Source organism: Hylobates moloch, unplaced genomic scaffold (genome assembly GCF_009828535.3).
Source record: "Hylobates moloch isolate HMO894 unplaced genomic scaffold, HMol_V3 SCAFFOLD_8, whole genome shotgun sequence".
In the NCBI taxonomy this organism is placed as follows: Eukaryota; Metazoa; Chordata; class Mammalia; order Primates; family Hylobatidae; genus Hylobates; species Hylobates moloch.
The window spans coordinates 41,744,952-41,761,181 of record NW_026652283.1 but is presented as its reverse complement, the minus strand read 5'-3'; the positions used below and the strand labels follow the sequence as shown (position 1 = coordinate 41,761,181).

At 51.7% G+C, this 16,230-nt stretch overlaps 1 protein-coding gene across 2 annotated transcripts in view; it reads right to left on the bottom strand.

The window, feature by feature from the left end:
• The window catches only part of MFSD2A (MFSD2 lysolipid transporter A, lysophospholipid), an 18,907-nt gene extending 10,793 nt beyond the window's left edge, over positions 1-8,114 (bottom strand). The window contains exons 1-3 of one of the 2 annotated variants that reach the window (XM_032160386.2): positions 7,874-8,114; positions 6,040-6,174; positions 4,436-4,560 (exon numbers count right to left, since the gene is read on the bottom strand). In XM_032160386.2, the coding sequence (XP_032016277.1) occupies positions 4,436-4,560; positions 6,040-6,174; positions 7,874-7,966 (353 nt within the window). In that variant the 5' untranslated portion in view covers positions 7,967-8,114. The remainder of the gene's footprint in view (positions 1-4,435; positions 4,561-6,039; positions 6,175-7,873) is intronic. The other variant, XM_032160388.2, reaches the window with a different exon arrangement.
• Positions 8,115-16,230: the final 8,116 nt, after the last annotated feature.

Here is a 16,230-nt window from a genome sequence, read left to right as displayed (position 1 = left end):
GGGGACAATGGAGAGCTTGGCCAGTATGATGGCCCCATGGATGGCGGTGGCCACCTCCTTGGAGCACTTAACACCCAGACCGACACGGCCACTGTAGTCTCCGATAGCAACAAACGCCTTGAACCTGGTGTTGGTCGGCACGGGTCTGCTTCTGCACCAGCATAATCTTCAAAACCTCATCCTTGAGAGAGGCCCTCTGATTCTTTTTTTGAGACGGATCTCTTTGCCCAGGCTGGATCATGAATATGGTCACTGCAATTCCTCCGGTTCACCCATGTGGCGGGCGCCTGTAGTCCCAGCTAATTTTTTGTATTTTTAGTAGAGACGGGGTTTCACCGTGGTCTCGATCTCCTGACCTCGTGATCCGCCCACCTCGGTCTCCCAAAGTGCTAGGATTCCAAGCGTGAGCCACCGTGCCCGGCCTAATGATCTCTGATTCCTTAATGGGCAGGGAGAAGAGACAGATCTCCTCCAGGGACTTGATCTTCATGTCCTTGACCAAGCGGCCCAGCTTGGTGACAGGCATCCACCCCTTATCCTCAGCCTTGCCTCCGCGAGCTCCGCGGCCTCGGCCCCGGCCCCATCCACGGCCGCGACCCCGGCCCCAGATGCCACTGCCGAAACCTCCGCGGAAGCCACCGCGGTTCCCCATCCCAGGGCCACCAGGGCCTCCGGCCCCCCCCGCCCGCTGCACCGGCGTCATCCGCCATTTGGTGTTTTCTCGGAGAAGAAGCTCGTAAACTTTTTTTTAAGGTTATGGTAAATTTTATGTTACATATACTTTACCATAGTTTTACAAAAGGGTTATATAACGTGTTGTGAGATGAGTGCTGTGAAGAAAAGAAATAAAGCTGGCTCCAGGGGATTAGAATAAGGGTGCAATTCACAAATGGGTGGACAGGGTAGGCCTTACTGAGAAGGTGGCATCCATGCCAAAGGCCTGAATGAGAGGAGGGAGTTGGCCTTTTAGACATCTGAGGCAAGACTGGGCCGGGCAAAGGGAATAGTCAGTGCAAAGGTCTTCGGATAGGTGCGTATCAGGCAGGTCTAAGGAAGGGCAAGGCCAGGAGGGCTGGAGTGAAGAGAACGGGGAGATAGAATTAGGAGATGAGGTGGGAGTGGAAATGGAACTCCTGAAAGGCCATTGGAGGTGCCTTGGCTCTAGTTCACAGGATTGAAGTAACTTTGAGACTTGGTTGATACTAAAATGTCAAACAGTGTTTGGGACACTAAGTGCTATAATGATCACATCAGGGAGGCTCAGCAGGAGAGTTGGCATGCGTAACTAATGCAGGCCACACCAGGGGAGCTGCAGAAAGCCCTGGGCTGGGAAGAAGACCTCAGGTCCAGCTGTTGCAGCCTCCCCATGGGACCCTGCTTGACATCTGGTCTCTCACACAGTGGCCTTGAGAACTCCAGGCAAAGTGACTGTCAAAGTCTTTCTGGTTTGGCCAGGAATGGTGGCTCACACCTGTAATCCCAGCACTTCAGGAGGCTGAGGCAGGAGTATTGCTTGAGGCTGGGAGTTTAAGACCAGCCTGGGCAACATAACAAGACCCCATCTCTATGTGTGTGTGTGTGTGTGTGTGTGTGTGTGTGTGTGTGTGTGTGTGTGTGTGTGTGTGTGTGTTTAATTAAAAAAAAAGGAAAAGGGCCAGGTGCAGTGGCTCATGCCTGTAATCCCAGCACTTTGGGAGGCCGAGGCGGGCAGATCACAAGGTCAGGAGATCGAGACCATCTTGGCTAACATGGTGAAACCCCATCTCTACTTAAAATACAAAAATTAGCCTGGAATGGTGGCGGGCGCCTATAGTCCCAGCTACTCAGGAGGCTGAGACAGGAGAATGGCGTGAACCCAGGAGGTGGAGCTTGCTGTAAACTGAGATCACGCCAGTGCACTCCAGCCTGGGCGACAGAGCGAGACTCTGTCTCAAACCAAAAAAAAAAGGGGGGGGTTGGGGGGGAGGAAAAGCCTTCCTGGTTTCTAGAAGAGGATTTAAACGTAGGCTCAGAGCAGGGGTTGCCCTGAGGCCCAGGAGGAGAGAGAGCTACAGGGCTCACGAAAACTGACAGACCCAGTTTCTTCTTACACTGAAAGGAAAGGGGGTTCCAGGTCTCCAGGCCTGGCTGAGGAGGGGTCAGGTGGTATGGATGGAGAGGTCTGGCCAGGCATGGTGGCTCATGCCTTTAATCCCAGCACTTAGGGAGGCAGACACAGGAGAATAGCTCGAGCCCAGGAGTTTGAGACCAGCCTGAGCAACATAGCCAGACCCCACGCACCACAAAAAGGAAAAAAACTTTGGACAGGGAGGTCATATGCACACCAGCCTTCAGCCCACGAGCCATCCCACGTGCGCGCATACACAGGCACCACCAGCCACAGAAGCATGCACACACAGGCAACTGCTAGATCAGAAACCAGCCTGAAGGGCCCCCAGCAACTTCCCCAAGCTGGCTGCCACACCTGCCCAGGAAGTTGCTCAGTTCCTACACGCCACAGGGAGGGCCTGCCCACCTCCACCCCTCCTGACTCTGTCTCCTCAGGGAACAAGAGCTCCTCATCAGCCTTTGTCAAACACTCCGTCCTCTGCTCACAGGCAGCTGAGCAGCTGCTGCTGAGGAACCCAGAGTAACTGGGAGTAACCCCGCCTGCAGCCACCATGCCTGGGAGCGGCTGCCTCCCATTGGCTGGGCCTCATGAGGCGATGTGGCAGCAGAGCCTCCCCTTCTACTGGCTGCCAGGGAGGCGGGCACAGGGCCAAGTCTCACGGACTGGCACCGGGGGAGCCCTGAGCAGCCTGCACAGGTAAGGCAGGCTGTCCTGCCCCCGGCCCTGAAGACTGGATCAAAGGCTCCAACCTGGGCCTTAGCCAGGGGCTGGCAGGATTGGGGTGGGTGGGGGGCCTCGTGGGAAAGGAAGCTGTAGTGGGGGAAGGGGTTGCGGGAAGAGCTTTGAAGGCCGGAGGCCAGGTATGGGCGCCCCTGGGGCAGGAAGGCGCCCACTTAAGCCTGGATGGGCTGGAGATGAAAGGGGTATGCCCCCCCACGCCCTGAAGCAGGATGTCCTGGAGGGAACCAGAGCCCCCGCCTGACAGTCTATCCTGTGCGTCTCCCCTGCCGTCTGATCTGATCCGTGGCACCACCTCCGCCTACTTTGCCCCTGAAGCTGAGTAGCACAGGCTTTGTACCAAGGGAAAAGGCAATTTACATCATCCAAGGTGCCAAAGGTTATGGATTTGCTACCCCATCCCGGGTATTACCCCATCCCCTGCTCTGCCAGGAGCCACCCTGAAGGGGTGCCAAATTATATATCACTGTGCTGTTGGAGGGTCCCACAGGGAGGCAGAGATACAGCAGGCTGGGCCTGAAGTCTAATTCCCAGCCCGGGATTCCGCAGTTCCCCTGGTGTGGCCTATACTAGGGACCACATGCCAGCTCTCCTGCTGAGCTTCCCTGAAGTGGTCATCATAGCGCTTAGTGTCCCAAACACTGCTTGGTATTTTAGTATCAACTTATTTAAGTATCAAAATTACATCAACCTTATGAAGTAGAATTAAGTCAGGCACTGTTCTAAGAACATCAAAAAAAAAAATTAATCCACCACAACTCTGTGAGATAGGCATAATTATTATCCCCATTTTACAGATGAAGAAACTTGAGACTCAGAGATGTGAAGTGACTCAGCTCTAAGTAGGGAAATTGGGATTTAAACCCAGGCAGGGGCCGGCCATGGTGGCTCACACCTGTAATCCTAACACTTTGGGAGGCTGAGGCAGGAGGACACCTTGAGCCCAGGAGTTCAAGGCCAGCCTAGGCAACATAGCGAGACCCTGTCTCTACAAATAATAATTTTAAAAGATTAGCCAGGTGTGGTGGCACGTGCCTGTAGTCCCAGCTACTCGAGAGGCTGAGGTGGGAGGATCACTTGAGCCCAGGAGTTCTAGGCTGCAGTGAGTTATGATCACACTACTGCACTCCAGCCTGGGTGACAGGGCGAGACCCTGTCTCTAAAAAAAAAAAGAAAGAAAGAAAGAAAAATAAAAATAATAAAATAAGCCCAGGCAGGCTGGCTCCAGAGTACAACTGCTTAACCGCTCTTAAATACTACCTCGGCCACTGCGGGAAGTGATAGAGAGGTACAGTGGGAGAATTCAGAATTCCAGCTTCACCAAGGGGAATGAGTGGACCCTGGGGAGGAATGAGGCCTGAGCTGCCCAGCCTAGCACTTTGGCTGTCCTGGAAATGAACTGGCTGAGCATGCCAGTGCCCGTGCTCAGGGTAGCTGATGCCTCGGATGGGGTTTCGACACCCTTGGGCTTTTAACTCCTTCCTTCTCCTCACCCCCCAGCCTGTGACAAGACAGAGAGAAGGACCAAGGAGCAGATATGCTGGAAGTCCTGCCTTGTGCCACCTTGAAGGAGCATCGTCTACTCACCAGGGCATAAGGCGTCCCAGGCAGGTCCAGGGGGATTTGCTGATGCAGAGGCCCACCAGGGGGTCTGTGATGGCATCCCAGGCTCGGCCCACAAACAGGATGATGGAGGCAGAGAAAGGGCCCACCTGGAATGGGGAGAAGCAAAAGACAACTTCCTCATCCTTCTACTCGCCTCAACTCTCATTGGTAGGCAGAAGCGGAGGCTCCCTCCCTATCTCAGCCAGGATCTTGTGACCCTGAGCTGCTCCCATGTGGACCTTACACATCTTCACTTGCCTTGTTAATAATGACAATAGCATTTCTCCAATAACAGTAGCACTGGGTGCCTCCTTAGAAGCTTTCCCAGCTCTGTCTCCTTAATTCCTTCCCTCCACTGCCCTTGAAAACATTCCCATCAATTCAAATGAATCCACAAACATTTCCTTCCCTCCTTCTCTCAGCCCTGAGCCCATGACCACCTGATATCAGAATGAACATTCGCGGGGTGAACACAGTGTGCTTCAGTGTCCCCATCTGTATAACGGGAGTTATGAATTCTACCTTACAGTTTCAAGCTCTATCTTGGATGTGGAAAAAGGAGCCTATAGATGCTTTTTAAAAAGGGACTTGTCACTACCCACTCAAGCTATCCCCCTCCCTTCCCCAAAACCCCCCAGGCCCTAAATACAGACTCTCTGGACTCCTCCTCATCCATCAAAGCCCTGCTATTGCTATTTCTCCAGGGAGTGGGTATTCTTCCCCATACCATAGTCTCCCTAGTCTAACCCCCCAACCCCAGCTCTAACACCCAGTACAACAGGTTTACACTTTGACTGCAGGTTCCTCATATTTACACCCCACCTAAGTCCCAGCCCATGGGAGTTACTCAAAAATTAGCTGCTGAAGTTTTTTGTTCCTTCTGGAGCTCAGTGTTCCCCCTCTGTAAATGGATACAACTAAGATGCGATGCTTGCCAAGTTAGATGCTACACAGAGAAGACAGCTGGTGCAGGAGCCCCGGTAGTCATGGCTATTCTGCCTCCCACTCTCCCATCCAGACAGGGAGAATTCTCAGGATGCCAGGCTTCTGGCCAAGGCTTCTCAATGCACAGAATAGTCCTGTTTCACCCTAAGTACCCCTCCCAGTCAAAGACCCTGTGTACTGGGGCATTCTAACTTAGCCTGGCACCTAAGTGCCCTTCTGCTCCACAGGTAACGGTGGGATGCATCTCATCCACAAGCCTGGCAACAGCCACCAACCCCTGAGTCAAGCCAGCTGACTATCTCCCAGCCAGGGACACAGTGTGCCAGTCTCTTCTAAGAACAGCATCCCCAGCAGGCCCCATTCTCCCTCATTCTACCGCCTACCCCTTCAGGCTCTGTTACTCATGCCAGGCAAGGAGGAGTTGCCAGACCTTTCCAGCAAAGACTCCTGGGGTGGAGACACTCCTCCCCTGGATACTTTCCAGGGTCTTCTCATTTCTTGCCCAGTGACTCAGAGGCAGCAAAGTAGTGATTTGGGGTCCCCTTTCACAGATGGGGAAAACTGAGTGAACTGACCCAGGGGTGCATAGTCTTTCCCACCTCAGGACGCTGAAGGAGCCCTTGAAGGCTTAGACCACTCACCTGAGCCACATCCAATAGGTAGATCTGAAGGAAGAAACCCAGGGCACAGCCTGTCACCTGGTAGGGGGCTCCCCCAAGTGCATAGCAAAGCTTGTTGCAGACAGACAACTGTTGTTTCTTCTGTTTCGGTTCTTTCTGGGAAGAGGAGGAAAAGATGAAAGGCTCAAGGTTCTGGCCTCCATCCAAGAAGGTTCCACAGGAAGGACCATCCCTCTGGCCAACTCTACCAGAACAAACAACTCTGCTTTGACCTATTCCTACCCAGGCGGTCCCAACTTAAAATACAAAAAATTAGCCGGGTGTGGTAGCGTTTTGAGATGGAGTCTTGCTGTGTCGCCCAGGCTGGAGTGCAGTGGCGCGATCTTGGCTCACTGCAAGCTCCGCCTCCTGGGTTCACACCATTCTCCTGCCTCAGCCTCCCGAGTAGCTGGGACTACAGGCACCCGCTACCACACCCGGCTAATTTTTTGTATTTTAAGTAGAGACCGGGTTTCACCATGTTAGCCAGCATGGTCTCGATCTCCGAGATCCCACTTTCTACAAAAGAAAGGTGTTCTCCATTCTTAGGAACAGGGACAAGGGGAATCCATACTTGTGTGAAAGTTGCCCCTAAGCCACCTCCCTCCTGGAGATTCTAAGGAAACTTATCAGTCCACCATCCCTAAAGAACTCCCAAGGCCTCAGCCACTGCTCCTTTCCAAGTTTCAGGGGGAGCATGCTCCAGCAGCGGACCTGTCCCCACCCGGCACCAGCTGCCACAACCTGAAAATCCGCTTGCTGCCAAGAGCTGCCTGAGCCCAGCCCAGGCTCCCACCCTGCCTCAGAGACAGGATCCACCTGCCTACTCCTGGTGAGAGCTCTGGAGAGCCGTGGGGGCCCGGCCCAGCTGGCTGCAGGCGCAGCTGTTCCACCTATCCCAGAGCATCCTTGACTGCTATAGGCAGCCAGAGCTTCAGGCAGACTCAGGAACTGTCCTACCCTCCAGCTTCCTGACCCATCGCCCTCCACCCCCAAGCTCCTAGAGGACCTTGGAGACGGGACGAAAGGCCTCCAGGTTCAGGCCTGAGCCCTCTCCGGGTGGGGCACTAGGGAGATTGGGTTGCCCAGGGAAAGTAGATATTACTCATACATAGTAACAGCGTAATTGCTCACCCAGCTCCTTCCAAGGATCAGTTAATAAAAGGAAAAGGCAGTCACCTCCCACGAAGGTATCTATTGCCTGAGATCCCTTCCTAGGGGGCCGCCTCATTTTATTTGGTCCTTCAATAAGTCCCCAGGGCTGGGGATGGGGTCGATGGTCTCGATGCGCAAAGCACCGTTCCCGCGCGAACATCCACATTCAGACAAATGCCTGAGGGACGCGGCTCCTTTAAGAGCAGAGCTCTTGTTCTTATGAATGAACTTGAGCGGCCCTAACAGCAGAGTCGAGGCGCAAGAGTAGGTGGGTGGAGTGGGAGGTAGGGGATGGGAGATGGGGAACCAAAGGGAGTTTCCCAGATTTCTTGGGTCATCTCTGGCGTTTGGGGCGGCAAGCCCCAGCCGCTCAACACTGAAGAATGGAAAGCGGCTAGGCAGAGCGGGGAATCACATGGGGCTGCCGGCAGAGCCTCTCCGCAGAGCGTAGAGTGCGGGTGAGCAAAGGGGGACGACGGCGCCCACAGCTTTTCTCCGTCACCCCCGTCCCAGGGCACCCCCAGGTCCTCTCTCGCTCGTAGGCTTCCTGTCCCTGGCTATCCCAAGGGTCCCCTGACCAGGCCGACCCCGGGACGCCCCCGATCCCCCATTTCCGCCTCCTCCCTCCCCTCGCCCTCCACGCGGGGTGCTGGGCCCTCACCTTCACCTGGGCCGGGCGTTCAGTGGTTTGGAGGATGCTGGTGGGCAGCAGCCCCGCCGCGGAGCCGCTCTCGGCGCCTTCTCCTTTGGCCATGACCCGCGGGCCACGCCGCCTGGGACCGGGTCGACGGGATGCTCCTCTGCCCCGCAGGCCGCTGCTCCTCCCAAGTTCGCGTCGTAGCAGCCTTAGCCACGGCCGCCGCGCGCTAGCCAAGCCGGCTGGCAGGCGAGGCACGCACTCTGCTGCACGCCCCCTCCGTGCCTCTTATAGTTCTGCCCAGCCCTCTCGTTTGCGGCCAATCCCCGAGCCCCGCTGCCCCGCCTCCAGCCAATCCCGTCGCCCGCCTCTCTGCCCCCGCCTCGCCCGGCGGCTCTGTGCCACCGAGCCACGTTCTCCAAGCCCCGGAACCGGCATCTGCCTGCGCTGGCTTCTAGCAATCCGAGAAGCAGGCCGCGAGACCTCCCAGACACGCGCGAGGAAACCGAGGCCCCAGGCTGAAAGTGATCTGCCCAAGGTCCCCGATCTGCCCGAGGTCCCCGAGGTCCCCAAGGTCCGACTTTCCCCGAGTCGGGCCTACCACCCATGACTTCTGACCCCCAGGCCTAGGAAAGATAGGGGCTCTGAAGCCCGCTTTAAAATCTGGAGTCAGGGCTCTGAAGCCCACTTTAAAATTTGTCTCCTTCTCCTTCAAGCCTAGAGGATGTACGCTGACACTTTCCCTCCTGATGCCTCTCTCTCATCTCCGAAGACACACCATTCCCCCGTCCTGCCCTTGGCATCCGGGCGATGGGGAGAAAGATGAGGCAATCCAGTGGCTGCCCCTGCCAGAAGGCAGCTCCCAAGTCGTGGAGAGAAGCCGGGGCTACGCCCACTAGTACACTATGACAACAGTGGCCTTTTATGGATAGCTTCCTCCATTCTTAATGTGATCTCCTTCGGCCCTCAAAAACCACCAAGTGAGGGTGGTACTATTATTATCCCCATTTTACAGCACAGGAAGGGGAACTTGGAGAAGTGAAACAACTGTTATGTGGCAGAGCCAGGCCTGAAAGGTTTTGTCCGATTCCAAAGCAGTTGCTCTCAACAGCCCTGCTCTATCCCTCCTAGCATCAATTACAGAAGGCTGAATGGGGTGTATGTGTCTCCCCAACAAGAAGCCCTGGGAGATACAAGGCTCCAGAGGCACTGAGGGTTGAAACAGGAAAAGTTTTGAAAAAGAGAATGCCCAGAAATGTGGTCCTCAAAAGAAGATGGGAGGGCATTAGTTTGGAACAGAAGGCAGGCACGGATGCCAGAAAAGAACAGTCTTTAATTCCACCTCTGAGTCCCTTATGTCAATGTTACCCCAGTCTTTCCAGTTTTCTGATTAGTGAAGGGGCTGCTGGAACTCTCAAAGGCCACCCACCCGGTTCCTGTGCTCCTTGATGTCAGCCTCCTTCTTCCTTTCTTTAAATCTCTGATTGCAGGGAGGAGAGATAAGGTCTATCTGCCCCAGGATGGTCACACCATGCTCCCTCAATACGCCAGCAGATCCCATCTGGGCACATAGCTCTTGGCCATTGCTGAGCAGAAGAGAGCCAAAGTGAGGCACTGAATACTGTGGAAAGGCAATGGCTGGCCCCATGACTCCAAGCTGTGTGACACTGTTCTGTCTCCTTTCCCCTCTCCAGGCTTGGTTAGCTAAGCTCCCTTGCAGACCCCAAATCTTCTCTCCCGCAGAATCACACCATACCACCAGTGATCTGTATCCCCCGGTAGACAATGAGCTCCTCAGGGGGGAACCACATCTTTTTCACTTCTGCGCCCCCACTAATTAGCTTAGGGCCTGAATTATTGTGTTCAGTGAATGAATGTTCCATCTTCCCCTGCTAAGTTACAAGCACACAGAAGCCCATTAGGAAAAGCCCTAAGCGTCTCCATTTACTAGCTGTGCGGCTGACCCTGAACAACTCTGTTAACCTCTCTGTATAAAATGGTGATATTAATAGTAGCCACTGGCCAGGCGCCCTGGCTCACGCCTGTAATCCCAGCGCTTTGGGAGGCTGAGGTGGGTGGATCACGAAGTCAGGAGTTTGAGACCAGCCTGGCCAATATGGTGAAACCCTGTCTCAACTAAAAATACAAAAATTAGCTGGGCGTAGTGAGGCGCACCTGTAGTCCCAGGTACTCAGGAAGCTGAGGCAGAAGAATCGCTTGAACCCAGGAGGCGGAGGTTGCAGTGAGCCGAGATCATGCCACTGCAGTCCAGCCTGGGTGACAGACAGAGAAAGACTCTGTCTCAAAAAAAAAAAAAAAAAAATTAATAGTAGCTACCTAATAGATTTGTTTTGGGGATGAAACAAGAAAATGCACAGGAAGCATTTAGCACAAGTGCCTGGGAGCCGAAGCTGGGCTGGTCCCCCTCCTGGCCTGATTCCAGTCTGTCAGTGTAGCAACGCAAGATTCCAGATATGGCCTGACCAAGCCAGCACAATAGGCCTATTATTTTTTCCAGTCTGGACGCGACACTTTGTTAATGCAGCCTAAGACTGCTGGGCTTCAGAGCCTTTCTCTCCCATGATTAGTTCCCATCAGGTTGTGGTCAACTAAGTCATTCAGATCCTTTTCACCGGAGCTGGGGTCAAGTCAGGTCTCTCCCCCATCCTCTGCTTTCTGTAATGTCTTGAAGCTCACAACAGAACAATGTCATCTTGCTTATTCCAGCCTGTCGAAATTGTTGTGGATGCTGGTTCTATGGTTCACTGTTTTCTCTCACTCTAAATTTAGATCTGGCCATCCCTTGCAACTTCAACTCTACCAGCCATGTTGTTGGTCAGGACAGAGCCCCATAACACAGCACTAGAGACACTCACTGTCACCACTAACTGAATCACGGCACCGCCAATACAACAGCTCCCAAATATCAAGCAGCCACTGGTGTGCTAGGCAGCATGCCCCGTAAGTGCTTTAAATATACTATCTCATTTACTTCTGTTTTTTTTTTCTTTATATCTCATTTAGTCCCAACAACACCACTGGGGAGAGTCGTTTTTGTTTTGTTTTGTTTTGTTTTGTTTTGTTTTGAGACGGAGTCTTGCTCTGTCCCCCAGGCTGGAGTGCAGTGGCGCGATCTCGGCTCACTGCAAACTCTGCCTCCCGGGTTCACGCCATTCTCCTGCCTCAGCCTCCCGAGTAGCTGGGACTACAAGCGCCTGCCACCACGCCCGGCTAATTTTTTGTACTTTTAGTAGAGACGGGGTTTCACCATGTTAGCCATGATGGTCTCGATCTCCTGACCTCGTGATCCGCCCGCCTCGGCCTCCCAAAGCGCTGGGATTACAGGCTTGAGCCACCGCGCCCGGCCCAGGAGAGTCGTTTTTATTACCCTCATTTTATTTATTTTTATTTTATTTTCTTAGAGATAGGGTCTTGCTCTCTCACCCAGGCTGGAGTGCAGTGGCACGCACGATCATAGCTCACTGCAGCCTTGAATTCCTCAGCTCAAGTGATATGATTAGGCTTTGTGTCCCCACCCCGGTCTCATCTTGAATTGTAATCCTAATAATCCCCATACCCCTATAATCCCCACATGTCAAGGGAGAGACCAGGTGGAGGTGACTGAATCGCGGGAGTGGTTTCCTCCATGCTGTTCTCATGAGAGTGAGTGAGTTGTCACAAGATCTGATGGTTATGTAAGGGGCTCTTCCCCCTTTGCTCAGCACTTCTCCTTCCTGCTGCTTTGTGAAAAAGATGCCAGCTCTGTGCAGTGGCTCACGCCTATAATCCCAGCACTTTAGGAGGCCGAGACAGGTGGATCACTTGAGGTCAGGAGTTTGAGACCAGCCTGGTCAACATGGTGAAACCTGTCTCTACTAAAAATACAAAAATTAGCTGGGTGTGGTGGTGCACGCTTGCAGTCCCAGCTACTTGGGAGGGTGAGGCAGGAGAATCACTTGAACCCAGGAGGCGGAGGTTGCAGTGAGCCGAGATCACACCACTGCATTCCAGCCTGGGCAACAGAGCAAGACTGTCTCAAATAAAAAAAAAAAAGAAGAAGAAGAAGAAGATGCCTTGCATTCCCTTTGTCTTCTGCCATGATTGGAGTTTCTTGAGGCCTCCCCAGCCATTCTGAATTGTGAGTCAATTAAACCTCTTTCCTTTATAAATTACCCAGTCTCAAGCAATTATTTATAGCAGTATGAAAACAGACTAATATATTAAGCAGTCCTCCTACCTTAGATTCCTGAGTAGCTGGGACTACAGGCATGTGCCACCATGCCTGGCTAATTTTTAAGTTTTAAAAAAATTGGCTGGGCGTGGTGGCTCATGCCTGTAATCCCGGCACTTTGGGAGGCTGAGGCAGGCGGATCAGAAGGTCAGCAGATCGAGACCAGCCATGACCAACATGGCGAAACCCCATCTCTACTAAAAATACAAAAATTAGCTGGGCATGGTGGTGTGTGCCTATAATCCCAGCTAGTCAGGAGCCTAAGGCAGGAGAACCCAGGAGGCAGAGGTTGCAGTGAGCTGAGATCGGCCAAAAAAAAAACTTCTGAGAAGATTGGATTCAGAGAGCTTCTGGCTAGCATGAACACGTGGAGCTTCCTAGAGGGTAACGTCCCAGCCAAGGCATGGAAGCTCCACAAGCCTTCCTCCGTATCTCACCTTATGCATCTCTTCATCTTTATCCTTTGTAGTATCCCAAACCAGTCAACATGAGTGTTTCCTTGAGTTCTGTAAATGACTGCAGCAAATTAATCCAACCCAAAGAGGGGATCATGGGAACCTCAATTTGAAGCCAGTTGGTCAGAAGTTCCAGAGGCCTGGCGTTGTGACTGGTGTCTAGGGTTCGGGAGACAGTCTTGGGAACTGAGCCCTCCACCTGTGAGATCTGATACTATCTCCACGTAGGTAGTGTTGGAATTGAATTAGAGGACACCCAGCTGGTGTCCCCTGTTTAGTGTGTGGGGGGAGAAAAAGAAAACCCATACCCGTGGTCAGATCATTCTTCTATGTTGGTGATTGTGGTGATGGTGGTGTGACGGTAGAGGAAAAACACAGTTTGAGAGGTTTTTCCTAAACAACTGGAGTCAGGAGTGGGATATTCTGGGCTGATCCAGGCTCAAGGAAACATGTGGTTTGGGAAAAGAAAGGACAAAAAGATAAAAGATGAGGAATCTTTGATTCCTGAGTGGCCATGTGCTCACCCATAGTATGAAGCCACAGGGACACACGTAGTATGTACCTAGATTAGGTACTAAAAGTCAAAGTTACCAGGGAAATTTAGAGATGGCTCCAACTCCCAGGGAGTTGATTCACTAGATGCATAAGGAAATGCAAACTAATAAGAAAAAAAAAAGCTAAATATTCAATTCCTTGGTTATTATCTGTAATAGCTACTGTGAAATTAAAAGAGAATGGTGGGTGAGACTTTGGTGCTAGACCAGCTTAGACCTCAATCAGTCTGAATTTAGGCTACCAGCCTCAAAGCTGCCCCCACAGGGCAGAATTATGCAGGGACAACAGAAAGTCCTTCTAAGACTTGTGTTTACCAAGAAAGTAGTCACTGTGGGAGAAGGGCAAAACCAAGTAACTATTGAAACCAGAGGGCATAGTGTGAAGGAATTATTCCATTTTGTAGATCCTTATCATCAGCTTCCTGAGGAACTTTTACGAAAATGAATTCTGAGAGTAACTAGTTTAGGAGCAGGATCTTTGGTTTTAATTGCTGCAGAGTGGAAGAGCCTGTTTGGGTTGATGCAGGACCCACAGCTCACTACTGAACAATGGCAGATGGGTATATGTGATTCAGACACACAAAAGATGTATTTCTGAGGGAATGACCAGCCTTGGTATTATAGCCACTATAATATCTATTTACCCTGAGAAGCAGGGACTGTCCAACTCCACCTATAAATGCCATGGGGACCACCCCAGATGAAGCAGCCCATATGCTTCGTATGCAAGCCATATGGGACTGGCTTTATGATGGCTGGGACATTCACCCACTGAAGATGCCCATTACCCAAGTCATGCTAAGTGCTGTGGTTAAAGGGACCTCTTCTACATTGGCACCCCATGTAAGCTTACTCCTGCAGAATCAAACAGCAGTTCGAATTTGCTGTCTCAGCTTCCCTTCATGGGTCTTAGAGATGTTAATAAAAGCATTAGGTAGTTAACAAGAGAATGAGAAAAGGCAAAAGGTAGAGTCAAAGACTCATCCCAAGGAGGTCGAAATTTTTAAACGGTTATTAAGAAATAAGATGAATAAAGAAAACATTTAGCCAGACGTGGTTGTTCAGGCCTGTCATCCCAGCACTTTGGGAGGCCAAGGCAAGCAGATCGCTTGAGCCCAGGAGTTTGAGGCCAGCCTGGGCAACATGGTGAAACCTGTCTCTCCAAAAAAATATAAAAAATTAGCCGTGCATGGTGGCACATGCCTGTAGTCCCAGCTACTCAGGAGGCTGAGATGGGAGAATCACCTGAGCCTGGAAGTCAAGGTTACAGTGAGCTGTGATCACACAACTGCACTGTAGCCTGGATGACAGAGTGAGACCCTATCTCAAAAAAAAAGAAAGAAAGAAAGAAAGAAAGAAAGAAAGAAAGAAAGAAAGAAAGAAAGAAAGAAAGAAAGAAAGAAAGAAAGAAAGAAAGAAAGAAAGAAAACATTGATAGGGTTGATGGGATGAAACTAAGAGGAAAAAGAAAGGGAGAGTTGGCCGTGGGCGGTGGCTCACGCCTGTAATCCTAGCACTTTGGGAGGCCGAGGTGGGCGGATCACGAGGTCAGGAGATCGAGACCATCCTGGCTAACACAGTGAAACCCCATCTCTACTAAAAATACAAAAAAAAATTAGCCGAGCGTGCTGGCGGGCGCCTGTAGTCCCAGCTACTCAGGAGGCTGAGGCAGGAGAATGGCGTGAACCCCGGAGGCGGAGCTTACAGTGAGCCAAGATTGCACCACTGCACTCCAGCCTGGGCGACAGAGCGAGACTCCGTCTCAAAAAAAAAAAAGAAAGGGAGAGTTTATGGGACTCATCCCCGTGGGGTGAAAATCTTTAAACGGTTATTTTCAAAACTGAATGAATAAAATCAAAATTGATGGCTTTAAAACAAAGATCTTAATACAACACTTTTGAAGCCTGGGTGGACCAAAGGGAACTCTTACTGGTCCCCAGTGTTAAAGGGCCCCAAACCAGTTTCCTATATTTCCCCCAGCTGGGAGAAATTGAAAAATCTGGAAGGCAGAGATTACAATGAGAAATCTGATCTGAAATTGCCCAGGGAAACAGTCAAACAGATTAATCAAGATGTAGATCAAGGTGGGGTGTGGTGGTTCACACCTGTAATCCCAGCACTTTGGGAGGCCGAGGTGAGCAGATCACTTGAAGTCAGGAGTTCAAGACCAGCCCGGCCAGCATGGTGAAATGCCGCCTCTACTAAAAAATACAAAAATGCATCACAGCTACTAGGGAGGCTGAGGAAGGAGAATGGCTTGAACCCGGGAGGCAGAGGTTGCAGTGAGCCGAGATTGCACCACTGCACTCCAGCCTGGACAACAGAGCAAGACTCCATCTCAAAAAAAAAAAAAGATGTAAATTGAGGCCCTGTGTGGTGGCCCATGTCTGTAATCTCAGCCCTTTGGGAGACTGAGGCAGGAGGATCACTCGAGGCCAGGAGTTCAAGATCAGCCTGGGCAACATAACGAGACCCCATATTTTAAAAAAAAAATCCAAAAAATTAGCCGGACATGGTGTCATGTGCCCGTAGTCCCAGCTACTCAGGAGGCTGAGATAGGAGGTACACTTGAGCCTAGGAGTTTGAGGCTGCAGTGGGCCATGGTTGTACCACTGCACTCCAGCCTGGGCGACAGGATGAGACCCTGTCTAAAAAAAAGATAAAGATAACCAAAAGCAAAAGGGCCAGGGTCCTTTGGCTCAACCCCTGGCTGGGAACCCAAAGCCTTTTGCACAAGAGTGGGTAAAATGGTCTGGGGATGGAGAAGTTCCTGAAACTAGGACATAAAAATGTAAGGGTTGATAGGATTTTGAAAGTTGGTATATTTGAATACACCTCATGTGAAGTGGTTGCATCTCTTTTACCTGATTGTAGCATGGGAATGAACACTGTATCTTATTGGAGAATGTTTCCCCTTCCTGGTTTTGTAAAACAGAAGGCATGTAAATCTGCCCTTCAAGCATTATTAATCGAACATGCTAAATGGTAACCTGGTGGGTTTGCCAAGCCCACATGGTGCAGAGTAGAAGATAGAATACCAGTAGGTTCAAATTCTCCATTCCATAGCCCTGTGTTGAACATTTCCTCGCCTTTTGGCAAAAGGCTGTGAGCTATTCCCAGCAACGACTCCTGGGCCTTTGG